Source organism: Protobothrops mucrosquamatus, unplaced genomic scaffold (genome assembly GCF_001527695.2).
Source record: "Protobothrops mucrosquamatus isolate PMUCROS unplaced genomic scaffold, P.Mucros_1.0 scaffold_203, whole genome shotgun sequence".
In the NCBI taxonomy this organism is placed as follows: Eukaryota; Metazoa; Chordata; class Lepidosauria; order Squamata; family Viperidae; genus Protobothrops; species Protobothrops mucrosquamatus.
In genome coordinates, this window is record NW_015386279.1 from 198,889 (window position 1) to 223,896 (window position 25,008).

General features: G+C 39.2%; 2 protein-coding genes across 2 annotated transcripts in view; both read left to right on the forward strand.

Annotated features, from left to right (window-relative positions):
- Positions 1 to 1,207, forward strand: part of MAML1 (mastermind like transcriptional coactivator 1) — a 31,572-nt gene extending 30,365 nt beyond the window's left edge. Inside the window, exon 6 of the mRNA XM_015825991.1 lies at positions 234 to 1,207. Within this exon, the coding sequence (XP_015681477.1) occupies positions 234 to 1,207 (974 nt within the window). The remainder of the gene's footprint in view (positions 1 to 233) is intronic.
- Positions 1,208 to 9,987: 8,780 nt separating this feature from the next.
- On the forward strand, positions 9,988 to 24,221 carry LTC4S (leukotriene C4 synthase). Its single transcript, XM_015826000.1, has 5 exons — positions 9,988 to 10,045; positions 14,995 to 15,094; positions 18,833 to 18,903; positions 23,153 to 23,234; positions 24,094 to 24,221. The coding sequence occupies exons 1-5, from the start codon at positions 9,988 to 9,990 to the stop codon at positions 24,185 to 24,187; spliced, it is 405 nt and encodes a 134-aa protein (XP_015681486.1). The 3' UTR covers positions 24,188 to 24,221.
- Positions 24,222 to 25,008: the final 787 nt, after the last annotated feature.

Here is a 25,008-nt window from a genome sequence, read left to right on the forward strand (position 1 = left end):
CCTTAGCCTCCAGAGTCACACAAGACATTTAAAAGAGGCTATTCAGAAGGCTGGCAGGAAGGAGAAAGGCCATCCCACCAGACGTTTTCAGGATCTAAGCCAGCAAACCCTAAATCTAGCTAGAAATTACTATCTTGCATGTTACATGTATAAAATGTTTCATCAAATACTCTGAGAATGTTTGGATTGGTTTTTAAAATCACTAATGTTGGTAATCTTGTATTATATTGCAGGCTCATCTCCATCAATGACAGGGGTAAATAATTTAGGCCAGTCCAACTCCAGCAGTCCACGAATGTTTTCTCAGAATCAGAACATGATTCAGATTGGAACAGGGCACAGTTCTGTCTCAGCGAGCAGCACTCAGCAAGATCGAGCAGTTAATCAATATACTGGTCTGCAGAATATTCAGCGAGGCAATTTATACAGCATGGCATCTGGTATGACCCAAATGGTCCAACAACATGCAAATCCAACTGCCAATGGTCAGCCACAAATGCAAAGACAACCCAGTTTGGCTCAGGGCACTGCTCTCCCTGCTGGATATGGACAGAACACGCTAGGAAATTCAGGCATTTCTCACCAACACAATAAAGGGGCACTAAATGCTACATTATCCAAGCCTCAGATGGCAAGAATGCCAGCAATTGGGGCCCAAAATTCATCCTGGCAGCATCAAGGTATATCAAATATGAACAATCAGGCTCAACGAAATAATGGTTTAGGGACATTTACTGCCAACTCTACGTTCCATATGCAGCAAACTCACTTAAAGTTGTCCAGTCAACAGTTTGCCCAAGGAATGCCTCAGGTAAGCCTCAACACCAGCAGGACAATGGCACCCATGAATTCAGCTGTCTCTGGACAGATACTGCCATCGTTAGGGGCCCAGCAGCGGACAAACCCTCCTACTCAACAGCCAGTCCAGGCACAACAGGTCTTGCCAGGCATGAGTCAAACTGTCCCAGATCTGACTTTCAGCCAGAATCAGAATCAGCAGCTGTCCAACAGAACCAATCTACACTGTACTCAAGGTTATCCCGTGAGGACAGCTAGTCAGGAATTGCCTTTTGCCTACAGTAACCCATCTGGAGGCAATGGCCTACAGAACTTAACTGGGGATACAGACCTCATAGACACTTTATTGAAAAACAGGACTTCAGAAGAGTGGATGAATGATTTGGACGAGTTATTAGGGAATCACTGAAATGAGATTTGGGTTTTTTTTTCCTTCCCTGAGTCAAATTTTTTATTTTTAATTACAAATTATCTTTGGACCAAATACCTGTGTCATTGAAAACTCACAGGCTCTAGTGGGAATGTATTGGAGTTGCTTCTTTCTGGGTCTAAGAACATGAAAAAGATGCACCAGCTTGCTAGGGGGGAAACGTCATTTCTATAGTGTGTCTGGAACACAACATATGTAAACAGTTTGGTGTGTGCCCCAAACAACCCAGCAAAAATGCAACTTTTTCCAGTGTTTTACATTTGAAGACTTAAATGTGAACCCATGCAGTTGCAGTGCAGAAAGTAAGCCAGCAAGGGATAGGCTTTAAATGTTCAGTGTTAAGGCATTCTTTCCTACAGATAGTACTTGATTTTTTGATCTTGATTTGGACCTCTAAAATAAATAGTAAAAGTGCCACCTTGCCATCATTTTGAAGAAAAGAATGTGTATAACCCTTGTTCTTTTGTGGAGTCCTCCTTAGTTAGGGAGGATAATCCTCTAATCCAGGGGTCCTCAACCTTGGCAACTTTTAAGACTTGTGGACTTCAACTCCCAGAATTCTGGGAGTTGAAGTCCACAAGTCTTAAAGTTGTCAAGGTTGAGGACCCCTGTTCTAATCAGCATGTGCCAACTTTCTGAGCAAACCAGATATAAGAATTCACAATAACTGATAATGGGTTTACCTACTGGAGATCCTTAAATATTACAACATTTCCAGCAGCAGGTTGCTGTATATCTAAACTGGGCAACCTGGATTTAATTGGCTTATGGCTTACTGAATTAAGCAATTTGCACTCTGCTATTGGGGGGGGGGGGTTCTTTTTCTTTTTAGTTGTTTTTTAATTGGAGAAACAGACTTAAAATCAAGTGTGTGCACTTTTTCTATCTCCTTTCCTGCATTCATTAAAGTTGGATTGATCACACCTCATTTCTCTGTTTGATTCAGAGGGCATTAGCAGTGTTTTTGTTGCCACATGCATACTGTACAATGTAGATAGGATGATTTAGTGTTTGTCAAGCACGTGAAGCAAGTCTTATGTGTTGGGAGTTGTTGACTGAAAATTTTGCAGTTATGGCACAGGAAGATGGGGGCACACTATACTTTTTTTAAAAAATTAAAAATTGTGAGACCCTTGGGGAAAATGGTGATTGAAGCTCTTTAGAAATATAAAGACTAATCTCCAATGAAATAAATGCTGCTAATTCATCATTGTCCATGGAGATACTTTCCTGGATGTGTAAAATTAGTTCCTTATATGGCAAGGAAAAGAGAATTATTTTTTAATGTGTTACCAAAAAGAATTTCTGCTTGCCAACAAACCACCTTTTGCCTTAACCTTTAGTTATAAAGGTAATCAATTTGAAAGTTGTTTTAGATGCATAGATACCTCTCTGTTCCTACTCGGGGTTTTGTTTAGTTTTTTAATGAACAGGGCTATTTACCTCCTGTTATAAGGATTCTTAATCTAGTTCATAGCATCTGCAACTGAGAACCCTAGAATTTCCTTTGCATCAGAAACGTTCAGGAGAGTGTATAGAAATATTTGAATCTGGGATATTTTGGACAGGGGAACACAGTGAAGAGATTAAAGAAGATGAACAATAGGAAAATATTTTACTGTATCTGCAGTGTTCCTCTCAAATGTGCACTTTGGAAAACAATCTGCTTTAACACTACTTTTAATTTAATTTTCCCGTTTGTTTCATTGTATATGGTTGCCATCCATGATCAAGTTATGTATGCCATGCTAAAGAGATGTTTGTGTTTTGATGGACAATTGATGGGGGATAATGGTGAAAGCTGCATGTTAATGAGTGGTTCCACTACTGATATGTCCAAATTGAAGCAAATTGCGTTGAGTGTATATTTTTAAAACGTCATTTTATAAGAGTTGCTTAATTTAATAAATAAAATATAGGTGTCACTATATTGTAAGTAAATTAGATTAGAGTTAAATTTACTAATCTTTTCCATAAATCAGCCATTGAGTTAAATTTGTCAGTGAGTTCAATTCAATCAAAGATTTGGTCCAAAATGAATGTCAGCTGGAAAATATTGTAATCTTTGTAGTTGCTTTTTTGACCATGGAAAATTATGGGGGTCTGGGAGGAACAGATTTGAAATGGAGATAAAGTATATTTGTTATGTGTTTTGGAAATCTTGCACCAGTGTGCCTTCCTTTTGTTTGTGGAGGTACTTGGGACCTCATAGTTCTCAATTGACTTATTCTTATTTCTTCTTTAGGTGCAGTAAAAAAAATTACAAGTTTTATAACATTGTAGCTTAATTTATCAGATGAAATTTTGGTCAGAAGAAAATGTAACAGACACTTTGTGTTTTAAGTGCTATAGGCAGATACCTCCTGTCTTATCTTTTCTTTTTAGTAACATATGCAGCACATACAACTATGGATAAGCATCCTATTGCTTTTTAGATATCCTGGATTACAACTCCCATCATTCCACACACAGTTGCCCTGCTGCTGGAATGATGAGAGTTGTAATCTCTAACGTTTCAAGAATAACACATGCCTTCTGGTTAAATAAATTAGCATGCAATAATTTTGGATTGACTGTGCCCTTTCAAAATTTAGAATTTTTTTTTAAAAAAATTAAAATTTAAGCTATCTTCAACTTGATTTCAGTTGTGGTTGCTTTCAGTTGATACAAAATGGTTTCAAATTTGAAAATGTAGCATAATGTAGAAAGGTTAAAAGTGCCGTGCAGTGATCATTGAACATGGAAGCTAGCTGGGGTTAAGTGCAGGGCGCTCCCATCAGTCACTAGTAGCAGTTCATAATGGGATATCTGCACTTGTGCTTTCTATTTGCTGCAGCTTCAGAGCAATAAGACACCCCCCCTCCCTTCAATTTGCCTGGCCTGTTGCCTCAGTTTTATTTATAGGCTGCAGTCCCAGGCTGATGAGAAGGTGTGGAAAAAATCATACCTGTCCAAGATCCCCCCCCACCTTCCTAACCCCTCCTCCCCCCCCCACAAAATGGAAAGGGTGCTCAGTTTTTCTATTTGACACATTTTCTTTGTGTAAATAAATGTTTACAGTTTTATATGAAAGACTGAATAAGAGTTAGAACTTCTGAGTGTATATTTTTTACTTTTTATAGATTTTAAAACTATAATTCTTTATATATATGTTGGGGGTGGTTCTATGTTTTACACTTGTTTAAATGGTGAACAGTCCAGATTTGATGCTAACTTTTTTTTTTTTTGGCATTGAGATGTATAAAGAGCCCATTAATCCCATTTTTTTTTCTTTAATTACAATTATTGTGGCACACCAAAAACCTTTCACTTCTGTTATGTCATTATTAAAAAAAATAAATATTTTGCTAGTGTATTGAACACATTGTTGTGTTTTTTTTAAAAAATATCCTGAGATGAATATAGCTTATATATTATCTTTGGCACTGGTATGGCTTCTTTACCCTTTCTTGTTCTTTCCTTTTTTTTTCCTGCCAGAAACCAAGGTCCATTCCTTCCATTCTATTCTATTCCTTGGCTGACCTGAAACTGAAAGATACTGGAAGGCCACATGCAGAGCATTGGCTTAAGGCTTCCATTTGTCGTGCATGCATTTCCATGTCAACATTACACATATATTTTAAATACGTAGTTTTATTTATTAGAGTACTAGACAATGATTAATGCCAGTTTCATATATTTTTGGCCATGAAGATTAATGCAGCAGTTTGGAAAATCCTAGTCCTCCTTGCATTTTTCAAAACAAAATATACTTCAGAATGTAGGAGAGGGAAATAATCAGAAGATGACTATAAATGAAATACAAAACTTTTTGTTGTTTTCTCAGAAACAAAAACTGGCTCTCATTTTAAGCTTCAGTTAATCTGGAACGCAGCAATTTGACTCTTAGCTGGCACCCATTGCTATATACATGTTATACCTGTGCTCTAAGCTCCGTGCTAGCTTCCTTTTGGACTTCAGATGCAATTCAATGTGAGGGCTGTCACCTCTGAAATATAATAACGTAGCTTGGCATCAGGGCATCTGCAGCACTCTCAGTTGGAATCGTAAACCCAACCCAGATGCCTCAAAAGAAACTTGATCTCCCCTTGGGGGCAGCTTCTCAGCAGGAAATGCCTGTGTTATGAATATCTCCCCCCTTCCCTTACAAGTTTGGTTGCACACCGCATTCTGACCTTCCTTCAAGACACTCCTGAAAATTGAGTATGCAATACAGCTTGTACGGTACTTTTATCCACTACTTCCTGTTTCAAGATGTGCAATGATGTTTTGCATCAGAACAATGAACAATATGTACTATTTCTTTTCTTTATATTTAGACCATTTGTATAGCCACCCATTCCTGGATAGCACACAAAAGATTAAAAGCAAAAAAAAAAAAACATAACATGCAAAATAACACCCACCCACATCTAAACTATTCCATTTTCAAATCATAAAACAAATTCACCATCAGGGCTGGTTAAAACTCCCAACCGAAATGCGTGAAGGAACTATGGCTGAGCCTGGAAGGCATTGGTGCATCCATCTTCGTACTCTCTGATCTTTTGGTGGCTTTGGATACTCTTGACCATAATAGCTTCCTAGCAAAGAACACTTTTACATTTCTGTATGTATGCATGCCCAGGGCTACAGAGAAAATGGCCAGTAAATGTATGGCATCATAAAGTGAATCAAGCCTTTTTTTTTTTCTTTCTTTATAATCCATTGAAATTTTTAAAGCTTAGAAAGCTACCAATAAAGGAGAATATCTGTAGTTTGAAATGAAGAGTCCTTGGTGGTCTCTGAGTTTGGTCGTTTTTCTTGCAGACGTTTACCAAAACTACGTAACATCATCAGTGCTAGTAAGAAATGGGGTTGACTCTCAATTTATATTTTAGTGGCTTGCCCTCTCAAGTGTTGGTGGGGTGGGCTTAGAGATTCTTTGTTTGGCTTGTTTGGCAATTCCTTGATTGGGTTTATCTCTTGATTGTTTATCTTTTGATTGGTGGTCTGATGTAAATCTTGGTGTTAATCATCTGGGTGTCGATTGCTTGTCAGGAGGTGCTTTGTTCCCTTTTTGGCTTGTCTCTTTTGTACAGTATATAGACATACATCTGTATACTGTGCAAAAGAAATAATTAACAAGCACAAAAGTCATTAGAATACAAGAACCCCCAAAGGTGCTTTTTCAGGAGGCAACTGGACTTTCTTGTTTTTCTTTGAAGACATTTTGCTTCTCATCCAAGAAGCTTCTTCAGCTTTGACAGGATGGTGGGGAATGGAAGGATTTACAGTGAGGGGGAAAAAGTATTTTGATCCCCTGCTGATTTTGTACATTTTCCCACTGACAAAGAAATGAGAAAGTGCTCCTAATCTCAGCTCCTTACTTGTATAAAAGACACCTGGGATCCAGAAATCATGCTGATGGATAGGGGATCAAATATTTATTTCACTCATTAAAATGCAAATCAATGTATAACTTTGTTGAAATGTGTTTTTCTGGATTATTATTATTTTTTTTGTAATTCTGTCTCTCATTGTTAAAATAAGCCTATCATTAAAATTAAAGACTGATCATTTCTTTGTCAGTGGGCAAATGTACAAAATCAGGGGATCAAATACTTTTTTCCCTCCTTGAAGACAGCTGGTCATTTGCCTTCTTTTAGAGAGTCGTTGAGGCCATTTGGAGGTTTATCTGTGTCTTCAGGGTCACTTGAGTAGTGCAAATGTTGTGGAGCATTCTTGGCTGCAAGATGTTTTCTGCCCTGGGTCCCTTCACTGTTGAAGACAGGCCCAGGCTGTTGGGGATGAGTCTGTGTTGCCTGCATCTCAAACTGAAGTGCAAATGTACTCTGCAATGTTTTCTGGAAATCTGTTCATACTCCTGCACCATTCAAAGGGTGCTCAAAGGGTGTCCAGCGAAATGCTGTGGACATAGTATACTTAGATTTTAGTAAGGCAATTGACAAAGTAGACCGCAACCTACTGCTTGGTAAGGTAGAAAAAGGTGGAATAGACAACATCACCAACAGATAGATTTGTAGCTGTTACTTATTAACTGCTACAAATGAACAATAGATTACCGGTATTTCTTCCAGTGTACTATTCTCTTAGATACATCTTTTGCTTGAAGAAGCCATACCTTGCTCTTCGTTTCCTAGAACCCCATTCAACTGACTTCTGATGCAACCGAAAACATTTTAATTCGGACTTCACACTCGTTGGAGATAAAACTCAAGGAAACCACAGCTGCCTTTTCCTTTTCAGCTATTTTTACAGTGAGGTTCATTCCGGTTCATTTGCCTACTCAGTGAAAACCACAAATCCAGATTGTTTATTTGCGAGGGTCTGCAGAGCTTCAGGCACAAAACACATTAGCAACATTTTCAAAGTGAAAGACTGTCTCTGATAACCAAATAGAAGCTATATTTACTTTACAGGAACAAAGGGACTCATATTAGAAACGGATAATTGGCTACAAGTTAGGCGTCCAGCAACTCTATATTCTGATACATTTGAATCATCCTAAAATAGGCGTGCATATTAGAAAAATACATACTACATTTTTTTTTAACTCTACCGTGCTATGTACTGGGCTGTGCCAAGTGCAGAAACTTCTCTATTTTTCTCGGCTCCCAAATGACAACAACACGGACAACTTACATAATTGATGTAACTTGCAAAACAGAATGATGTAAATTATATAAAGTTTGTAATTATGCAATTGACAAATAATGCAAATAATGTCAGTTATAGACATTTTCACTTATGGGCGTTTTTGTTAAACAGACTTTTTTTCCCCTCTCACCTTGTCTGTAGAATCAAGATTTTATGGCATTGATCAATTTCATAGATTAAGGATATACCTTAAGAAAAGTACAAGTATCTTTAACGAGTGTTACCTTTTGTAGAGCAAGGGGGTATAATCTGTGAGTCTCCATGTTATTGAAGGAGAAATAAGTGAGAAGCTGTCATATTTAATATACCTAATTAACATAATAGAGCCCTACCATTCCATATTTCCTTCTTTCCAGGCAGATAGACACATTCTCAAACTCAGTGTGCCAAGTTATTACCACTTTCCAATTTTAGTTTTCTAAGGATACTCACTTTGCTTTGGCTAATAAGAATGGAATTAAATTTACCCCTTACATAGAATTTACTGAAGCCTATTTAATGTATAACACAAACTTAACTTGAGAATGCTTCTATCCAGCTTCTTGTTAAATATATGATTTTTCTGACCTTTCAAGGCAGTCAACTTTGGCCAGCAGCAATGGCTTCTCTAAGTCCAACAAAGGATGGGCTAGAAAGATACCTAGGATTCAGAAGCAGTCTCATTAAGTCATTAAGGATATATTGCTCAGTTGCATGCTAATTAGCATTAATTTAAAAAAAACTGAACAAAGAACCTGAAAAACCAGGGAAAGCTCTATATTAATTATCCCTAATAAGCAATGATGGAATTCAGCCAGTTCGCACCAGTTCAGCAGAACCGGTAGCTAATTTTTTGTTGCCCAGGTCCAGTATGGACTTCCGGAAGTGGCACCCACACAGAGAACCGGTTGTTCACATATTTGAATCCCACAACTGCTACTAAGGCGTTAAATGAATATTAAAATATTTTTCCCAAGTATTAAAATAATTTTAAGAACACAGATTCTTTTTCAAAGCAAGCTGACTCTACTGTAAAAGACTCGAACATTTAAATATGTTGTTCCACGGGTTATATAAGTTTTAAGACTATTTCTTGTTTGTGCCTTTCAATTACTGTTTAAGTGCTCAAACTAGTAGCCACCGTTTAAGCGGAAGATTCAAATTCCTTAATAAATGTTAAATTTCACATGTAGCACAGGTATAAGGACTAAAAGCTGTGAGGGAATAAATTGCTTAGAAATACTCCAGGGTACACAATGATGAACCTTAAATAAAACAGCAGAAATTACAAAAGTAGCATCAGAGGAGATCCCAGTTAAAGTGAGAGATTAAGGTAAAGTTTCTTTAGACAATTAGGCAATTTCCTCACCTCTGCCTACCAATATGTGTGTAAGAGAAGAGGAGGAGAAAGACCAAACTAACTTTGGGAAGTGACACAAGTGAAAATAACAGAAAAGGAAATTAGGTCAAGCTGTGTGTAGGCTAAACAAATGTTTCTCTGTGGTGGTTATCCATCTTCAGGTCATTTATAAAAGGGAGACAGTACTTCTTACTCACTCTCATATTCAAATGTGTATATTTTGTCTTTTAATTCCATCCACCACTCCAAAAACACGCACACTACTTTGAATAGAATTTGCATTGCTTTAACAAAGAGGAATAACAAGGTTAAGGTGGGGAAGACTGTTCCCTATCATCCCCTTTGCCTAGTTCCTCAACTTCCTTTGTGTGATTGGTTGAGAAACCAGACCATGCCCCAAAAGATATAGAAATGGACCAGGTTTTGCAATCTGCTCCATAAAAGGACCAGTTATAAGAAATATTATAAAATGTTCAGATGATCACCTTTTCCAGTCATAAAAGGGCCAGTTGCAAGAAACTTTTCCTTTTATGGGTCCACAAGGTTTATCTTTTTCCAAAGAAACATGTAGTTGATGGGATCCATTTACAGCTCCAGCAAGTAAGGAGTTAACTAACCAGCTATTTAAAAGAGGAAATGAAGGCATCCACTGCCTAATTATACTAACAGCACTGCAGAATTATGACTAAAAGCAGAGAAGTTTCAAGGAGTGCCTAGCTTTGAGCTGATTTACTTTCCTGGTGTGCTTTGGAAGACTAAGATGTTGCACCATATAGCTCTATTGTCCACTGTTACTGTTTTGGGTGTGCTGGAACAAGGTAAGAGATGTGTTCTGCTGTTACAGAAACAAACTGAATATAGCTTTATAGATTGTAAAAAAAAAACTGGGTCATTAAGGTAGCTACGAAATGTACATTGTATAAGAAATTTAGCAGTAGGTTAGGCAAAGAGCCAAAATGATTGGTGATATTCTAATAAGCCTTTTATAAAATAGAAAGTAGCTCATGGTTTCTTTCAGCTATTTGGAGGGGCAAAAGCCAAAGACTAGGTTATAGAAACAGTGGTTGTCTATTGCCAGCATTAGAGATGTTTAGTTTGTCCAATACAAGAACAAAACTAAACTTCTCTCTTTGATTAGTTTCCATCCGTTGCTTCTTGTCCTGCCTTCAGGCGCCTTGGAGAATAGCTTGACTCCCTCTTCTTTGTGGCAGCCCCTGAGATATTGGAACACTGCTATCATGTCCCCCCTCGTCCTTCTCTTCATTAAACTAGACATACCCAATTCCAGCAGCCGTTCCTTAAATATTTTAGCCTCCAGTCCTCTAATCATCCTTGTTGCTCTTGTCTGTACTCTTTCTAGAGTCTCAACATCTTTTTTACATCGTGGTGACCAAAACTGGATGCAGTATTCCAAGTGTGGCCTTACCAAGGCATTGTAAAGTGGTTTTAGCACTTCACGTGATCTTGATTCTATCCCTCTGTTAATGCAGCCTAGCACTGTGTTAGCCTTTTTGGCAGCTGCAGCACACTGCTGGCTCATATTTAAGTGATTGTCCACTAGGACTCCGAGATCCCTCTCACAGTTACTACTACTGAGCAAGATACCACCTATAGTACTATACCTGTGCATTTGATCTTTCTTGCCTAAATGTAGAACCTTACTTTTTTCACCACTGAATTTCATTTTGTTAGATAGCGCCCAATGTTCAATCTGTCAAGATCCTTCTGTATCTTAAGCCTATCTTCTGGAGTGTTGGCTATTTCTGCCACCTTGGTGTTGTCTGCAAATTTGATGAGTTCCCCATCCAAATCATTGATGAAGATGTTGAAGAGCACTGGCCCACAACAGAGCCCTGGGGCACCCCACCTCACACTTTCCTCCATGTAGATGCAATTCCATTGAAGACCACACGCTGAGTATGGCCGGTCAGCCAGCTATGAATCCATCTGGTGGTGATGCTGTCTAACCTACATTTTTCTATCTTATCAAGTAGTAGGTTGTGGTCTACTTTATCAAATGCCTTACTGAAGTCCAAGTAAACTATATCCACAGCATTCGTCTGGTCCACTAATTTTGTCATCTGATCAAAGAATGCAATAAGATTTGTCTGGCATGTTGGCTTTTGGCAATGACTTTGTTTCCCTCTAGAGTATAGGTGTTCACTGATTCGTTGCTTTTCCAGAATCTTCCCAGGTATTGAGGTTAGGCTGATAGGTCTGTAGTTCCATTTTTTTCCTTTTTTGAAGATGGGAGCTACATCAGCTCTTTTCCAGTCCTCTGGCAGTTCCCCAGTGCTCCAGGATCTTTGAAAGATATAGTCCAGTGGTACTGAGATCACATCTGCCAATTCCTTCAGAACCTTGGGGTGTAATCCATCTGGTCCTGGTGATTTGAACTCGTCTAGGGTGGACAGGTGCTCACTTACCATTTTCATGCCTATATTAACTTGTGTTTCTAATCTGTTCTTTACGATACTGTTTTTGATAGGTTGGACTGTTTTTTCCCTTTGTGTAAAGACGGATGCAAAAAACAAGTAGTTCTGCTTTCTCCCTGTTGCTTGTCACCTTCTTGCCACTTTCTCCCACTAATGGACCAATCATTTCCTTAACTTTTTTCTTGTTTTTTACATGTTGAAAGAAGCTTTGTTATTTTTGACTTTGGTCGCAAGCCTTAGTTCATTTTGAGCCTTAGCTTTCCTCACTTCATCTTTGCAGGCTTGGGCTATTTGCTGATATTCTGCCTTATTCTGCCCTCTTTCCACTTTTTATATTTGTCCTTTTTGTCTTTCAATTTATCAGAGAGTTTTTTAAGAACCTACATAAGAACTTTTCAGCTATTGAATAACTGTCAAGTCTTCACACATTCTCTCCTGCAAGGTAAACATCCTCAACTGCTCCTGAGTTTTTCCTTCCAGGTCCCTTGTTGCCTTGGTTACTCTCTTCTGGCACCACTCCAGTGGGTCAAATGTTCTTCCTAAGTTGCTGGGCCCAGAACTGGACCTAATATGTTTGGTGCTGTTTAACAAATGCCAAACCAAAAGGACAAAGAACAACAATTTTTTGATTGCCCTTTCTCATACTTGCCCTGGGTAGATAGCAAGGCTAGTGGAAATTGTGAGGAGAATATTGGTTTGGGACAAAGTTCCTTAAGTGTGCTTTGTTGTTGCTTCCCCAGCAGGTGACAACCAAGAGGAGGTAATAAGCAATGCTGTCCTGAAATATGCTATATGTTTCTTACAATATCTTGGCAGACTTCAAATTCAGTACAGTAATTGATCCATGTCTAAAAATGCATTTGATATCCTTTGTTTCCCTTCTTCTTCTTGCCTAACATAATACCTTTAACATTTTCCACTGTAACATGACTGTGCACATCACAGTGCACAGCAATTCAAAACATATTAATGAATTGCACCTTTAAATGAAATGTTCTATTTTATTAGGGCTTGGTTCTGTGGTGGTTTTAACATTCAAATACTGCATCTTTTTTTTAACTGAATGGTTTTAATCTCCGTTTGAGGATTAAAAGTTGAAAAAAGTATGCGTCAAATCACACCGTCAATTTGTGTAAGGCTGCAAATTGAAAATTGTTTTCTGGCCTCTGTTACGTATTTTGATTTCAGCATTTTTGCCTTGGAATGTCTTACTGACTGGCTTGCTATTTAGAAGTCATTAAAAGGGCTGTCTGCCGCTCCCAAACAATGGAATGCACGCCTTTTAGAATTGGCCTCAGTCTGAGGGAAGATTGCAGATTTTAAAGGTGTGGAGTCAAAGCTTTTTAATTTGTTCCTTGCAATTTGTTCCTACTATATGAATATTAGGATATGAAGTGGCTAGTGAAAATGTTAAGTAAAACACAGACACACATACACTTTATTTAATGTTTCCAGGGACACCTTTGTCAGTACTTTATGTTATGTTTTCTTTACTTTTTACTTGATGATGATGATGATGATGATGATGATGATAATGATAATGATAATGATAATGATAATGATAATGATAATGATAATGATAATAATAATAATAATAATAATAATAATAATAATAATAATAATACCATCAAACATCCACATCTGCATATCCCAGGTCCTTGGTAAGGACTCGATAGGTAGACAAAATGCCAAATCCAGTCTGAACATCTGGCTGACTGTGCGATGATCCATAATAATAGTAATAGTAATAGTAATAATAATAATAATGTTGGAAGGGACCTTGGAGGTCATCTAGTCCAACCCCCTGCTCAGGCAGGAAACCCTATCGAGGCAGGTTGTTCCACTGGTTAATTGTTCTAACTGTCAGGAAGTTTCTCCTTAGTTCTAGGTCAGTGTTTCTCAACCTTGACAATTTTAAGGCATGTGGACTTCAACTCCCAGAATTCCACAGCCAGCATTGCTGGCTGTGGAATTCTGGGAGTTGAAGTCCACATGCCTTAAAATTGTCAAGGTTGAGAAACACTGTTCTAGGTTGCTTCTCTCCTTGATTAGTTTCCATCCGTTGCTTCTTGTCCTTCCTTCAGGCGCCTTGGAAAATAGCTTGACTCCCTCCTAATAACCTTGATGGTGTTGATCTGCAACAACAATAATAAAAACATTACATTAACCCTTTAAGAATGGCATGTTTGTAGACTTTAGTGGTGACAAAATACGTTGTTTTATTTATTCCAGGCGTTTCATAAAGGCTCCATAACTATTAGCTGTAAGGCTACATGCAAAAGAAATACAGTGTTTTTACATTTAATTTTTTAAAAAATGTAAAATAAAACATTGAAATAGATGCCACAGAAAGCATTTTAAAATACTGCCGAGATAAAGTTAAATAACATCATAGGACAGCAGCAGAAAAGAGAGATGGTAGGAGAGGAAAGAGTTTGGAGGTGGGGGGGCAGTTTCCCCACTTGGGAAGGGAGGGTTTCATTAACCTTCCACAGTTGCTCAACCCAAGCGGCCCTTACAGAACTGGGGCTCTATCTGTCAATCATCTTCCTAGCCACTGAAGAATCTGTCATGTTTGTCCCCATGACAAGTAAGCCAAAGCAAAAGTGATTGGTCTAGTCAAGTGGTTGATGCACCAGCCTAGAAAACAAGAGACTGTGAGTTCTAGACCCCGCTAAGCTGTGAGAGCCAGATGGGTGACTTTGAGCCAGTCCTTCTCTCAGCCCAACCTACCTCACAGGGCTGTTGTTGTTGGGAAAATAGGAGAAGGAAGTATTAGGTACGTTCATCGCCTTGAGTTATTTGTAAAAAATAATAAAGGCAGGATACAAATAAAAACACTCCCTTTTTATGACCCTGTAGTCTCTATTCAGGGTAGAGTCAGGGAGACTGGATGGAGATGAGAATTTACTGGCCAGGTGCCCTTCCTGATACCTACATAGGAGTTCGCAGCAGATATTTTTTATTTGCACCTTATTCGCCGCTACCAAGGATTGAACTCTCAACCTTCCGAGTGGGAGGAGAGAGTCTTCACCATTAGGCCTATAGAAATAAATAGAATAAATGCCCACAGATGTACAATAGAATCCTTTTGTTGGAAATGTTGGGTAATCTGACCACTTGAAGGTAAAATTCTGCCCAGCCCATTAATGTGGAAAGGGAGGAAGAAGCTGATAAGAATCAAGTGATGGCTGTGGATCCTTCTGAGGCTTTCCTTGTGTTCTGCTTTTGTATATTCAGTTGTGAGCAGTGTTTGCTGATGCAAATGACCCAGCTGTTTTCCTTCAACAGAAAAAATAATGAGCCTCTCTTTACCTTTTGTCCCCATCCAGCCTATTTTGCCATTCAGGTGATCGTCTTTCGGAGGAAGTTCAAAGTCTCTCCTCCCATCACTTCAGGCCCACCAGAATTTGAAAGGATCTTCAGAGCACAGTAAGCTAAATGCTGCTTTTAAAAAAAAACAAAACAAAACATCCCCCCCCCTTTGAAATGCATTTAGAAGCAGCAATCAAGCCATTCCCTTTCAAGGTAAATTATGTTAGGCAAAGTGCATAAAAGAAGTAAGGAAAAACTCAAATAAACTATGAAATGGGGGGAGAAGAAAGCACAGCTGGATCTAGTTTATACTAACACATTTGCTAGAACTTTCCAGGCTTTCTGACTTGGTGACCTCTTACTTTTTGTTCTTTAAAGCAGGGGTCTGCAACCTTGACAACTTTAAAATTTGTGGACTTCAGCTCCCAGAATTCCTCAGCTAGCTATGCTGGCTGAGGAATTCTGGGAGCTGAAGTCCACAAATTTTAAAGTTGTCAAGGTTGCAGATCCCTGCTTTAGAGGTTCTCTTTTGTCTCTTTTTTTTAGGATCTCATCCTCTCCATCCAATTGTGACTTTGTCAGCTTTCTTCCTCTCAATCTGTTGATTCTCTCTTCATTTGTATTTCCTCTGTGGTTTGATTTTCATTCATTCTTTCTGCATGGTCAAGCCACTTCAGCAATTTCTTTACTCCACTTTCTCAAGTATGCCCTTGCCACAACTTTCAACTTCCTTTCATTTTTCTCATGAACCTATTTTCAGACTGCAGTTCTGCAATGAACATCGGGCATTAAAATGCCACTCTTCTAATTCTAGACAAAAGGGAGGATCTTGACAAATATTGATATATGGAGCAACTGGGAGGTCCGGAAAATGTCTCTTGTTTTGCTTTCCACGAAGGTATTAAAACTGTTTTAGAATGTTGCACATTCTAAGCAGAAAATGCCTGTACAAATCCTCTCTAATGACATAAAATGAAACACAATGTTCAGAAATTCAGAAGAACAGAGCTGGAAGGGACCTCTTGCTCAAGCAGGAGACCTTATACCAGGGGTAGGCAACCTTGGCTCTTTTATGACTCATGGACTTCAACTCCCAGAATTCCTGAGCCAGCATGGCTCAGCTTGGAAACCTCTCTCTTTCCCCTCAGCATCGCTGGCTCAGGAATTCTGGGAGTTGAAGTCCACGAGTCATAAAAGAGCCAAGGTTGCCTACCCCTGCCCTATACCATTCCAGACTAGTGGCTGTCCAGTTTCTTCTTAAAAGCCTCCAGTGATGGGGCAGCCACAACTTCTGAAGGCAAGCTGTTTCCACTGCTTGTTTTCATTCTTAAGAAATTTCTCCTTAGTTCTAGATTGCGTCTCTCCTTGATTAGTTTCCATCCAGTGCTTCTCCTGCCTTCTGGTGCTTTGGAAAATAGTTGACCCCCCACTTCTTTGCAGCAGCCCCTCAAATACTGGAAGACTGCTGTCATGTCACCCCACTCCTTCTCACTAGAAAATGTACTCCTTCCTTACATTTTCTATGGGACAGCATAATTCCAGGAGCAAAGCTTTAGAGCCAGTTTGGTCTAGTGGTTAAAGCATCAGGCTGGTAAACTAGGAGGCAATGAGTTCTATTCCTACCCTGGGCATGAAGTCTGGCAGGAGACTTTGGGCTGGTCACTCATTCTCAGCCCAACCCACCTCACAGAGTTATTATTGTGGGGAAAAGAGGAGGAGAAATGAGTATTAGGTATGTTCATTGCCTCAAGTTAATCATAAAAATAATGAAGGTGGATTATAAATAAATAGTAATTGTTCAAGGCATGGTAAAGCTTGTCACAAGTGGTTAATGGAATCTGTCCTGCTGAATTTCCACATGGCTGTAACGCTGTGTTCAATGAGAAAAGGGAAACACAGGTTTTTCATAATAAAATACCGTTTGGTGATAACTACTAACTGCATTCTACACATTTCAGACAAACACCCATCTCCCTTGCAAAGTACCAGTGGGAGGGGCTGATTTGCACTGAGCAAAGAGAGGGAGGAAATGAGGGCCTTGTTTTCTTGGCTGTGGCTTTTTTGCTAAAGTATCCTGCTTTCCATAGTGGAGGGATTCCCAGTTTGTTCCTAATATGGGATGTTCCAGATAACTTGCTCCGACATGGGGCAACCTTCAAATTCCCTAGCCAGCATGGCCTCTGCTGAGAATTTTGGGAGGTGATGCCCACACATCTGGAGGGTGGCCAGGTTGAGAAACACAGCTCCAGACCCATCAAGTCAACTAAAAGTGTCCAGTTCTTTGCACTTGTTCATAAACAGAAGTATTTGCTATCTTTAAAATCAAATGGACTGAATTTTTAACCTGCTATCTTCTGACTTTGGCGCTTCCAATGAGATGTGCACTTGCTAATTACTTATTGCCACAAGATGTTCCTAAGATGACTGGCAGCTCCAAAATGTGAGTTTGATTGGTTCAAAATGCTGCCAGAGGGAATATATATTCTTTTTATACTGAGTGAACTGCACTGACTTCCTGCTTATTTCTGGACATTTAACTAGCTGTTAACTTTTGCAGTTCATCCTTACTCAGAGATCAGATGATAAAATTCTGTTTCCAGTTTCCTGTTTTATTTGTGGTTTGGATAGGGTATATAATAAGGGAGAGCCTTTTCATTGGAAATGCCCACACTTTTCAACCTTCCCTTCTAGGAGAAGTTAGTTGCACTTTCCCTTTAAGGGAGGAAATGATCAAAAGGTCAGATCAGGTTAGATAATGGTTTATTTGTGATAATGAAACTCCTTCTATTCAATCTATTGCAGTTCAGTTGCAAAATAAGGTACGTAGGAGGATATACATGGAAATGAGCAGTTCTGCTTCCTTTATGCCAATGTTGGAACAGATCCCAGGTCTACTTTATTCACCAATAAGGTCCTCATGCTAGACACCATGATCTTTACAGACATATCACCCTACCCCGTATAGTGGTACCTAACCTATAATCAGAGGCTCAATTTTGAGTATCTTCACATGCTTTGGGCAATAAACTCTAGAATATGGCATTTTAAAAATCCCCCCCCATCCCCAAGCTGCAACCGCTAGGGAATACCATCTTCAAATGGGTCTACTAATGCTTACTTTGTTATCTTTCCAGCAGCAGACAAAGCTCATTTTATTTTTCTTCACTTTCTAATTTCCTTGCATGGAGTGTGGTGCTTTATTCCTGTGATGCTTTGTTGTTGTAACGATTTATTTTTGTTGCCAAAAGAGATTCTGCTATAGAATGATAACGATTAGAACCAATTATAAGCAATTCCTCTTCAAAACTTATTGTTTCCATAAAACTTCTGAGGCAAATGTTCAGTTTCTATGCAATTATACCTCAATACTGTAATGATCACATCTTCCAGGTTTTTTTAACCTCCATTTCGGTCCCATTTTTTCCCTTGTCTCTAGTTGGTCAGATTTTAGAATGTAAGCCCACTTTTAAAAGGAAAACCTTTTATCCGTATAATCAAAAGGAATTTGCAATTGTTACTACTCACCAAGCATGCAATTCAGCAATAAGGACATAATCATAGTGATTTCTTTTTTAGACTGGAACAAAAAGATCCACTTTTCAGAAGTAGGGAAATAATGCATGAGTTGCAAAAATATTGTGATTTGCAAAATAGCATAGAGAAATGTTCTGATAATGTGTACACGTGTTTGTCTATAGTGGTCTGAGATGAATTTGTGAATGGATGCAGCAGTGGGCTGAAATGAACATAGAGGTCAAGAAAATGAGAATCAGAGCAAATGTGACAGATTTGTTCCGTCGCAATTATTTTTCCCCATCAGCAGCAATCTGATTGTTTTCTCCTTTGTTTTATTAGAGCAAATTGCTCAGAATATTTCCCAATATTTCTCTCCCTCTTATGGGTGGCTGGAATCTTTTCCCATCAAGGTAAGAGATAAAATCCTAATTCAGAATCTCTCAATTGTGATGTCCTTTCTGCAAATAAAAATATAGAAGAATAAGTGAGAAACTGGACAACTTTTAAAAATCCCCCCCACCGCTTTTTATTTTTATTTTTAATGTTTATCTGATGTAACTGCATTGTAAATAAATAGTTAAGTATTAAAATCCAGTAGCCGGGTAGACTTTACATCAAGGAAAGCCTCAAGCTTGCAAGTGGTAGAGACGATATACCTTGGGCTTCCCTGGGGTGTTTTCGGTATCTCCTACTGACTTTGGTATGACCTGCACAGGGGCTCCCACTTTATCTGATTGCCCCAAAATGCTGTGGGGTACCTATGGCCAATCTGATGCTTTCCACTGTTAATCTAAAATTCACTACCTGTAAATGATGTAATAGGATAATACACAGGAGAACAAGCTTAAGAAGATTAATTACAGATAATCCTTGACATCACAATTGAGTCCAAAATTTCTGTTGCTGAGCAAGACATTTGTTAAGTGAATTTGCCCCATTTTACGACCTTTCTTGCCACAGTTGTTAAGTGGATCACTGCAGTTGTTAAGCTAGTAACATGGTTATCAAGTGAATAGGCTTTCCCATTGACTTTGCTTGTCAGAAGGTCACAAAAGGAGATCACGTGACTTCCCCCGGGACACTGCAACCGTCATAAATATGAGTCAGTTGCCAAGCATCTGAATTTTGATCATGTCACCATGGGAGATGCTACAAAGGTTGTAAGTGTGAAAACCAGTCATAACTCACTTTTTTAGTGCCATTGCAACTTTGAACAGTCACTAAATGAATTGTTGTAAGTTGAGGACTACCTGTATATGTGAGACACTATTGCTATTGAAGGACACAGTTATTGTGTCTTGCTATAATCTCACATTTGACAGAAGCTTCACAAGAAGTTTGGGCAAAATAGATCACATCTGGATCAGGCTAGTGTAGGGAAGAACAAGTACTATATTCTGTAGGCTCAAGGTACATGGGAAGCCAAGAATTAAAGCTATTGTTTCTGCCTAAAAATCTTTACAGTTGTGCTAATAGGTAATGGCAGCATCTAGATAACAGTGCTCCTTTACATGATTTAAATTCTACAGACCTGGCTAGCAAGCAGACCAAAGAACAGGTTTGGTGTTTTTCCTTTCCAAATATTTTTATGATATTGGTTTTGTTAATGATTTTTTTTCTGATTTTTCAGAAAGGTATATTTCCTAGAGTCACTTTGGCAATTGAGACAGTTTATAAGTAAAAAAATAAAGGTTGATAGAGAAATTGTGATTTAAGGACTCTTTTATTAATTAGTTCTCAATCAGTTGTCACAAAAGATCTTTTTAAGTAGTGACTTTTGCAGAATTTTATTGTCTGTTTCATTGTTAAAGCAAGGCAGGTGCGAGTCCCCTTAAGCTGTAAAAGTTTCCACCACTCCAAGTAGCTGGTGAATGAATATCTAGGCAAGGTTGTTTTTTGCCTGGTGAAAGGCAAGACTACCCCCCTTCACTGTGTATGTGTGTGTGTATATATATACCAAAGCCGAAACCAATGTCCTTTCCAAAGGATTCAACTTTGCAGTCGCTCCCAAACACATCCCCACTGAAACCATTATATGCAGAGTTGAAACCAGCCTGACCAAAATCAACCCCAACGACGCTAACAGAATCAGACTCGAAATCACCAACATCCTCTGCACCAGCAAGCCACCCAAAAGCAACTTACACAAAGAGGAACAGACAGCACTACTTAACCTGAAAGAAGACACCAGCATAATAATCCTACCAGCAGATGTCACGGTGGTTATGAACACATCTGACTACCAAACCAAATTAACCAACCTACTCCAAGACTCCACATACAAACCCTTAAACACAGATCCCACCACCTACCTGGAAAAAACCACTAGATCCAAAATAAAAGCCTCCCCCATCAGCGAAGATATCCAGCAAAGAATCATTCCTAGAGAGAAATCATCCAGATGCCCTAAGCTCTATGGTCTGCCCAAGATACACAAAGAAGGAACCTCTCTTAGACCCATAGTTAGCTCCATAGGCTCACCTCTACAAAACCTAGCCAAATTTCTCGCCAAACAACTACAGCCCTATGCAGCATCCATCACCTCACACGTAAAAAACTCATTCCAATTCATAGAGATCATAAAGAAACAAAACTTACAGCTCAGCGACCTACTCGTGAGCTTTGATGTCATATCCCTCTTCACCCAAGTACCAATCAAAGAAGCCTTGACAGCTATCCAAAACAAATATAACCCCCCCAAGCACATCCTAGATATGACCAACCACTGCCTATCCAACACATACTTCATCTATAATGGACAAAAATACAAACAAATAGAAGGAGCACCCATGGGATCACCTCTCTCACCTGTTATTGCAAACCTCTACATGGAACAATTTGAAACCCAAGCTCTAGAAAAATCTGATCACAAACCCAAACTCTGGCTCAGATACGTAGACGATACCTTCATAATCTGGCCACATGGGAAAGAAAAACTGGACAACTTCCTCACACACCTCAACAGCCTACATCCCAAAATACAGTTCACCATGGAAACAGAAGGTAACAACCAACTTCCCTTCCTGGATATCTTAGTCTACAAGAAATCCAATGGCTCCCTAGGACACACCATCTATTAGAAGAAAACACACACAAACCGCTATCTGTACACACTCTCACACCACCACCCAGCACAGATTAACTCCGTAGCCAAGACACTCATCTCCAGAACAAAATGATTAGCTGATGAACAACACCTAAAAACCGAATTACACACTCTCACTAACGTACTAACATCCAACGGATTCCAAAGAAACAAGATTACCAACCTAATCCAAAAAGAAACCCCAACTAAAATCCAAGACATAGAACAAGAAAATGGCAAAGCCCTCCTCCCATACATAAAAGGCACCACAGACAGAATCAGCAAGATCCTCCACAAACACAACATCAAGACAGCATTCTGCACAAACCAAAAAATATCCACCATCCTAAGAAACCCCAAAGACAAAATTGAGTTAGAAAATCAAGGAGTATATGAAATCCCATGCACTGCCTGCCCCACCACATACATCGGACAAACCAACAGAAGAATATGTGCATGCATTGAAGAACACAAAAACTCACTCAAAAAAGAGGAACCAACTTCTTCCCTAGTCCAACACCTCAAAGCCACAGGACATGAAATTGACTTTAAAAAAACCAGAACTATCGCCAAAACTGAACACTTTAACAACAGAATAATCAGAGAAGCCATCGAGATAGAAAAACGCCCACACAGCATGAATAAACGAGATGATACCTCCTGCCTACCAGCCATTTGGAAACCCGCCCTTATTGACAAATGAGTCCCTAACACAAAGAATGACACCAGACCCACACTCACGAAAACCACACAGGATGTCACCACCAAACATCCACACAAAAAGCAAACCCAAACCCACACCGATGATGAGGCACGACCACAAACCAGAAGCCAGACCACAGCTGCATCATTAGCCACTTTAAATCCCTCCAATCCATACATGAAACAAACTGACACCCACCATGAAGAGGTGGCACGACCACGAACGCGAAGCCAAACAGCAGCAACGCAGCCCACCATCTCAAATCCCCCTGAAACTCAGACTAACCCGAGCACAACAAAGCCCCCCTCCCAAACAGAACACACTCCCATCCAATCAGACCACAGTCAACCCCCATCCAATCAGAACACAGCCAAGCTCCTAACCAATCAGAACACACCTCCACCCAATCAGAACACAGCCAAGCTCCCACCCAATCAGTTCATACCCCCACTGGCAGTTAAAAGGAAGAAACAGCTGCTATCACACATTGCTCCTAGAAGCACGAAGCCAAAAACACCAGCCTGAAGATGACGAATGAGACTTCGTCGAAACATCGCCAAGACACTTCCAATTTTACGTGGGAGAAAACCCGAATAACCAAAGACCTACATACAAACACCCGCGAAAACCTCAGAAAACATATATATATATATATACACACACACACACACACACACATCAATATATATCACTCCATCAATGCAAAAATGAGGATGTATCCCAGCTACAAACCTAATTTGCTGTACTTGTGACCTGATCTTGAGATGCCTCAGACTTTTTTTTAAAGAAAAAAGGCCCTCCTTTTTATGAATTTCTTATTGAAATTAATATTTGTTAAACTCTAAGTATCTGATTATTGCCTTCTTTGTAGTTTTGGCTGCCTTCTGTGGACTAATTTACCTTTATGCTCGCTATCAATACTTTAGAGGATATGCGCATTCTGCTGAAAGAAGGTGAGTAATCCTTGTGTGAAGTACGTCAAATAGATTGTCTCTCAGACAAGTAATTTTTCTGATCTTCAAGGTGGAATTTGTAGCCTTGAGAGCAACACAAATCCATCTCTGAATTTGATTGCTTTAGGCTGTAGATAGGTAACATACTGCAAGCTAATGTTTTCCAGTACAAAAACCATCCCTTGCATAAAACAAATTAGGTTGTTTCCCTCCCCCAACTTCCTAACTGCTAAGTAGCCCCCAGGAATATACTAATTTTATATTTAACCCCATGAGCTCTCAAGGGATATAGATTTGACACAGATTAAGGACTTCATTGATAATTAAGATAACGAAAACACAGCATTTTGGAACAGCTCTTTCATTCTACATCAGAGGTGGGGAACTACGGCCCCATTATGACTTGTGGACCTCAGCTTTCAGAATTGCTGAGCCAACATGGCTGGCTCAGGAATTCTGGGACTTGAAGTCCATAAGTCATAAAAGGGCCATCGTTCCCCATCCCTGTTCTACATCATCTCCCCCTGGTATTTTAAGAAAAGAAAAGAAACCGCCAGAAATTGCCTATCCTTCCGTGGTTAGTCCAAGAAGATAAGGTATAGAATTGTGCCTATCTAGATCAGCTCAAGGGCATACCATGTCTGGTGATAACGCTAGTAGTTGCAAGTCAATCAGTTAATTTTGCTAGATGGGTATTCTTTAAATCCTTCTCCAGTAATGCAGCTCGAATCTGCAGGGTTTGTCTCAGTCTATTTACCAAGTTACTATGGAAGCTATTTGTGAGAGTACTGACATTACTGTGGCAACAGCCAGCCTCGATTAACTCTAGCTGGGTTTTTTTTCCCTTCTATTTGCACAGATTGGGCCCCATGTATTTCAGCGCTGGAGTTCTTTTCATTCTTATTGGCTTGTCCATAGTGGGATTACTTGTCCATTTTGTGCGATACTTTTGATTCCTTAAAAGTGCTTTGAAATCAACCATTCACCCCTTTCAGCTGACGAAATACTTGGTGATTGTGCCTTAGTTTTCAACTTTCATTTCTCCTTTTTTTCCAAATTAAAATAGTTTTGATTTTCTAGAAATGTATTTTTGTTTTCTGTTAATGTTCCTCTGGCTTTCTTCATAGTAGTATTGTTATATCTATTTCCTGTGGGTTAAAAAAATTGGTTAAATTGTAACAGACTTATACCTACAAGGTAAAATTCTGAATAATACATGAAGTGCTATTAGGTAGTCTCTGATGCTTTGAACAAGGAACATGAGACAAAAAGAGAGCCAGTAAAGGTCTGGATTCAATGTCGTTGGAATCAAAGTCTTGCATTAAGATCTTATGCTCATGGGATCCAGTCTACTGGAAGACAACCAGAATTAAACCTGAGTAAAACTAACTTGAAATGATTGTTAGGAACCATGGATGAAACTGAAGTTTCTTTTAAAGAACACTTATTGGGCTTTTCTCAGAAAAGACACATCCAGTTGCAGGAATGAGGTTATATATGAATAGGTTCATGAGAAGATTTACTCTTTTACCATAGTTTTCAATTATTAAGCTGATTTTTTTTCTTCACTGTAATTCCAATTGTCTTTCACCTCACAATCAGGAGGCTGTGAGTTCAATCCTAGGTAGTGGCAGATGTTCCCCTCTGTGGGTGCAAAGAGAAAATATTTGCTGTGAACTCCGCGTAGGCGTCAGGACGGGCATCCGGACATTTAAATGCCTGGCTCCATTCAGTCGGCCCAACTCCAACCGATGCAAGGCATTAGAGTGTCATT

Excerpts from the sequence above, each read along its gene's own strand:
- LTC4S (XM_015826000.1), top strand. The coding sequence starts at position 9,988 with ATGTTGCACCATATAGCTCTATTGTCCACTGTTACTGTTTTGGGTGTG. Across the intron at positions 18,904-23,152 it reads TGGAATCTTTTCCCATCAAG|TTTTGGCTGCCTTCTGTGGA; the intron begins GTAAGAGATAAA and ends CCTTCTTTGTAG. Across the intron at positions 23,235-24,093 it reads GCGCATTCTGCTGAAAGAAG|ATTGGGCCCCATGTATTTCA; the intron begins GTGAGTAATCCT and ends CTATTTGCACAG.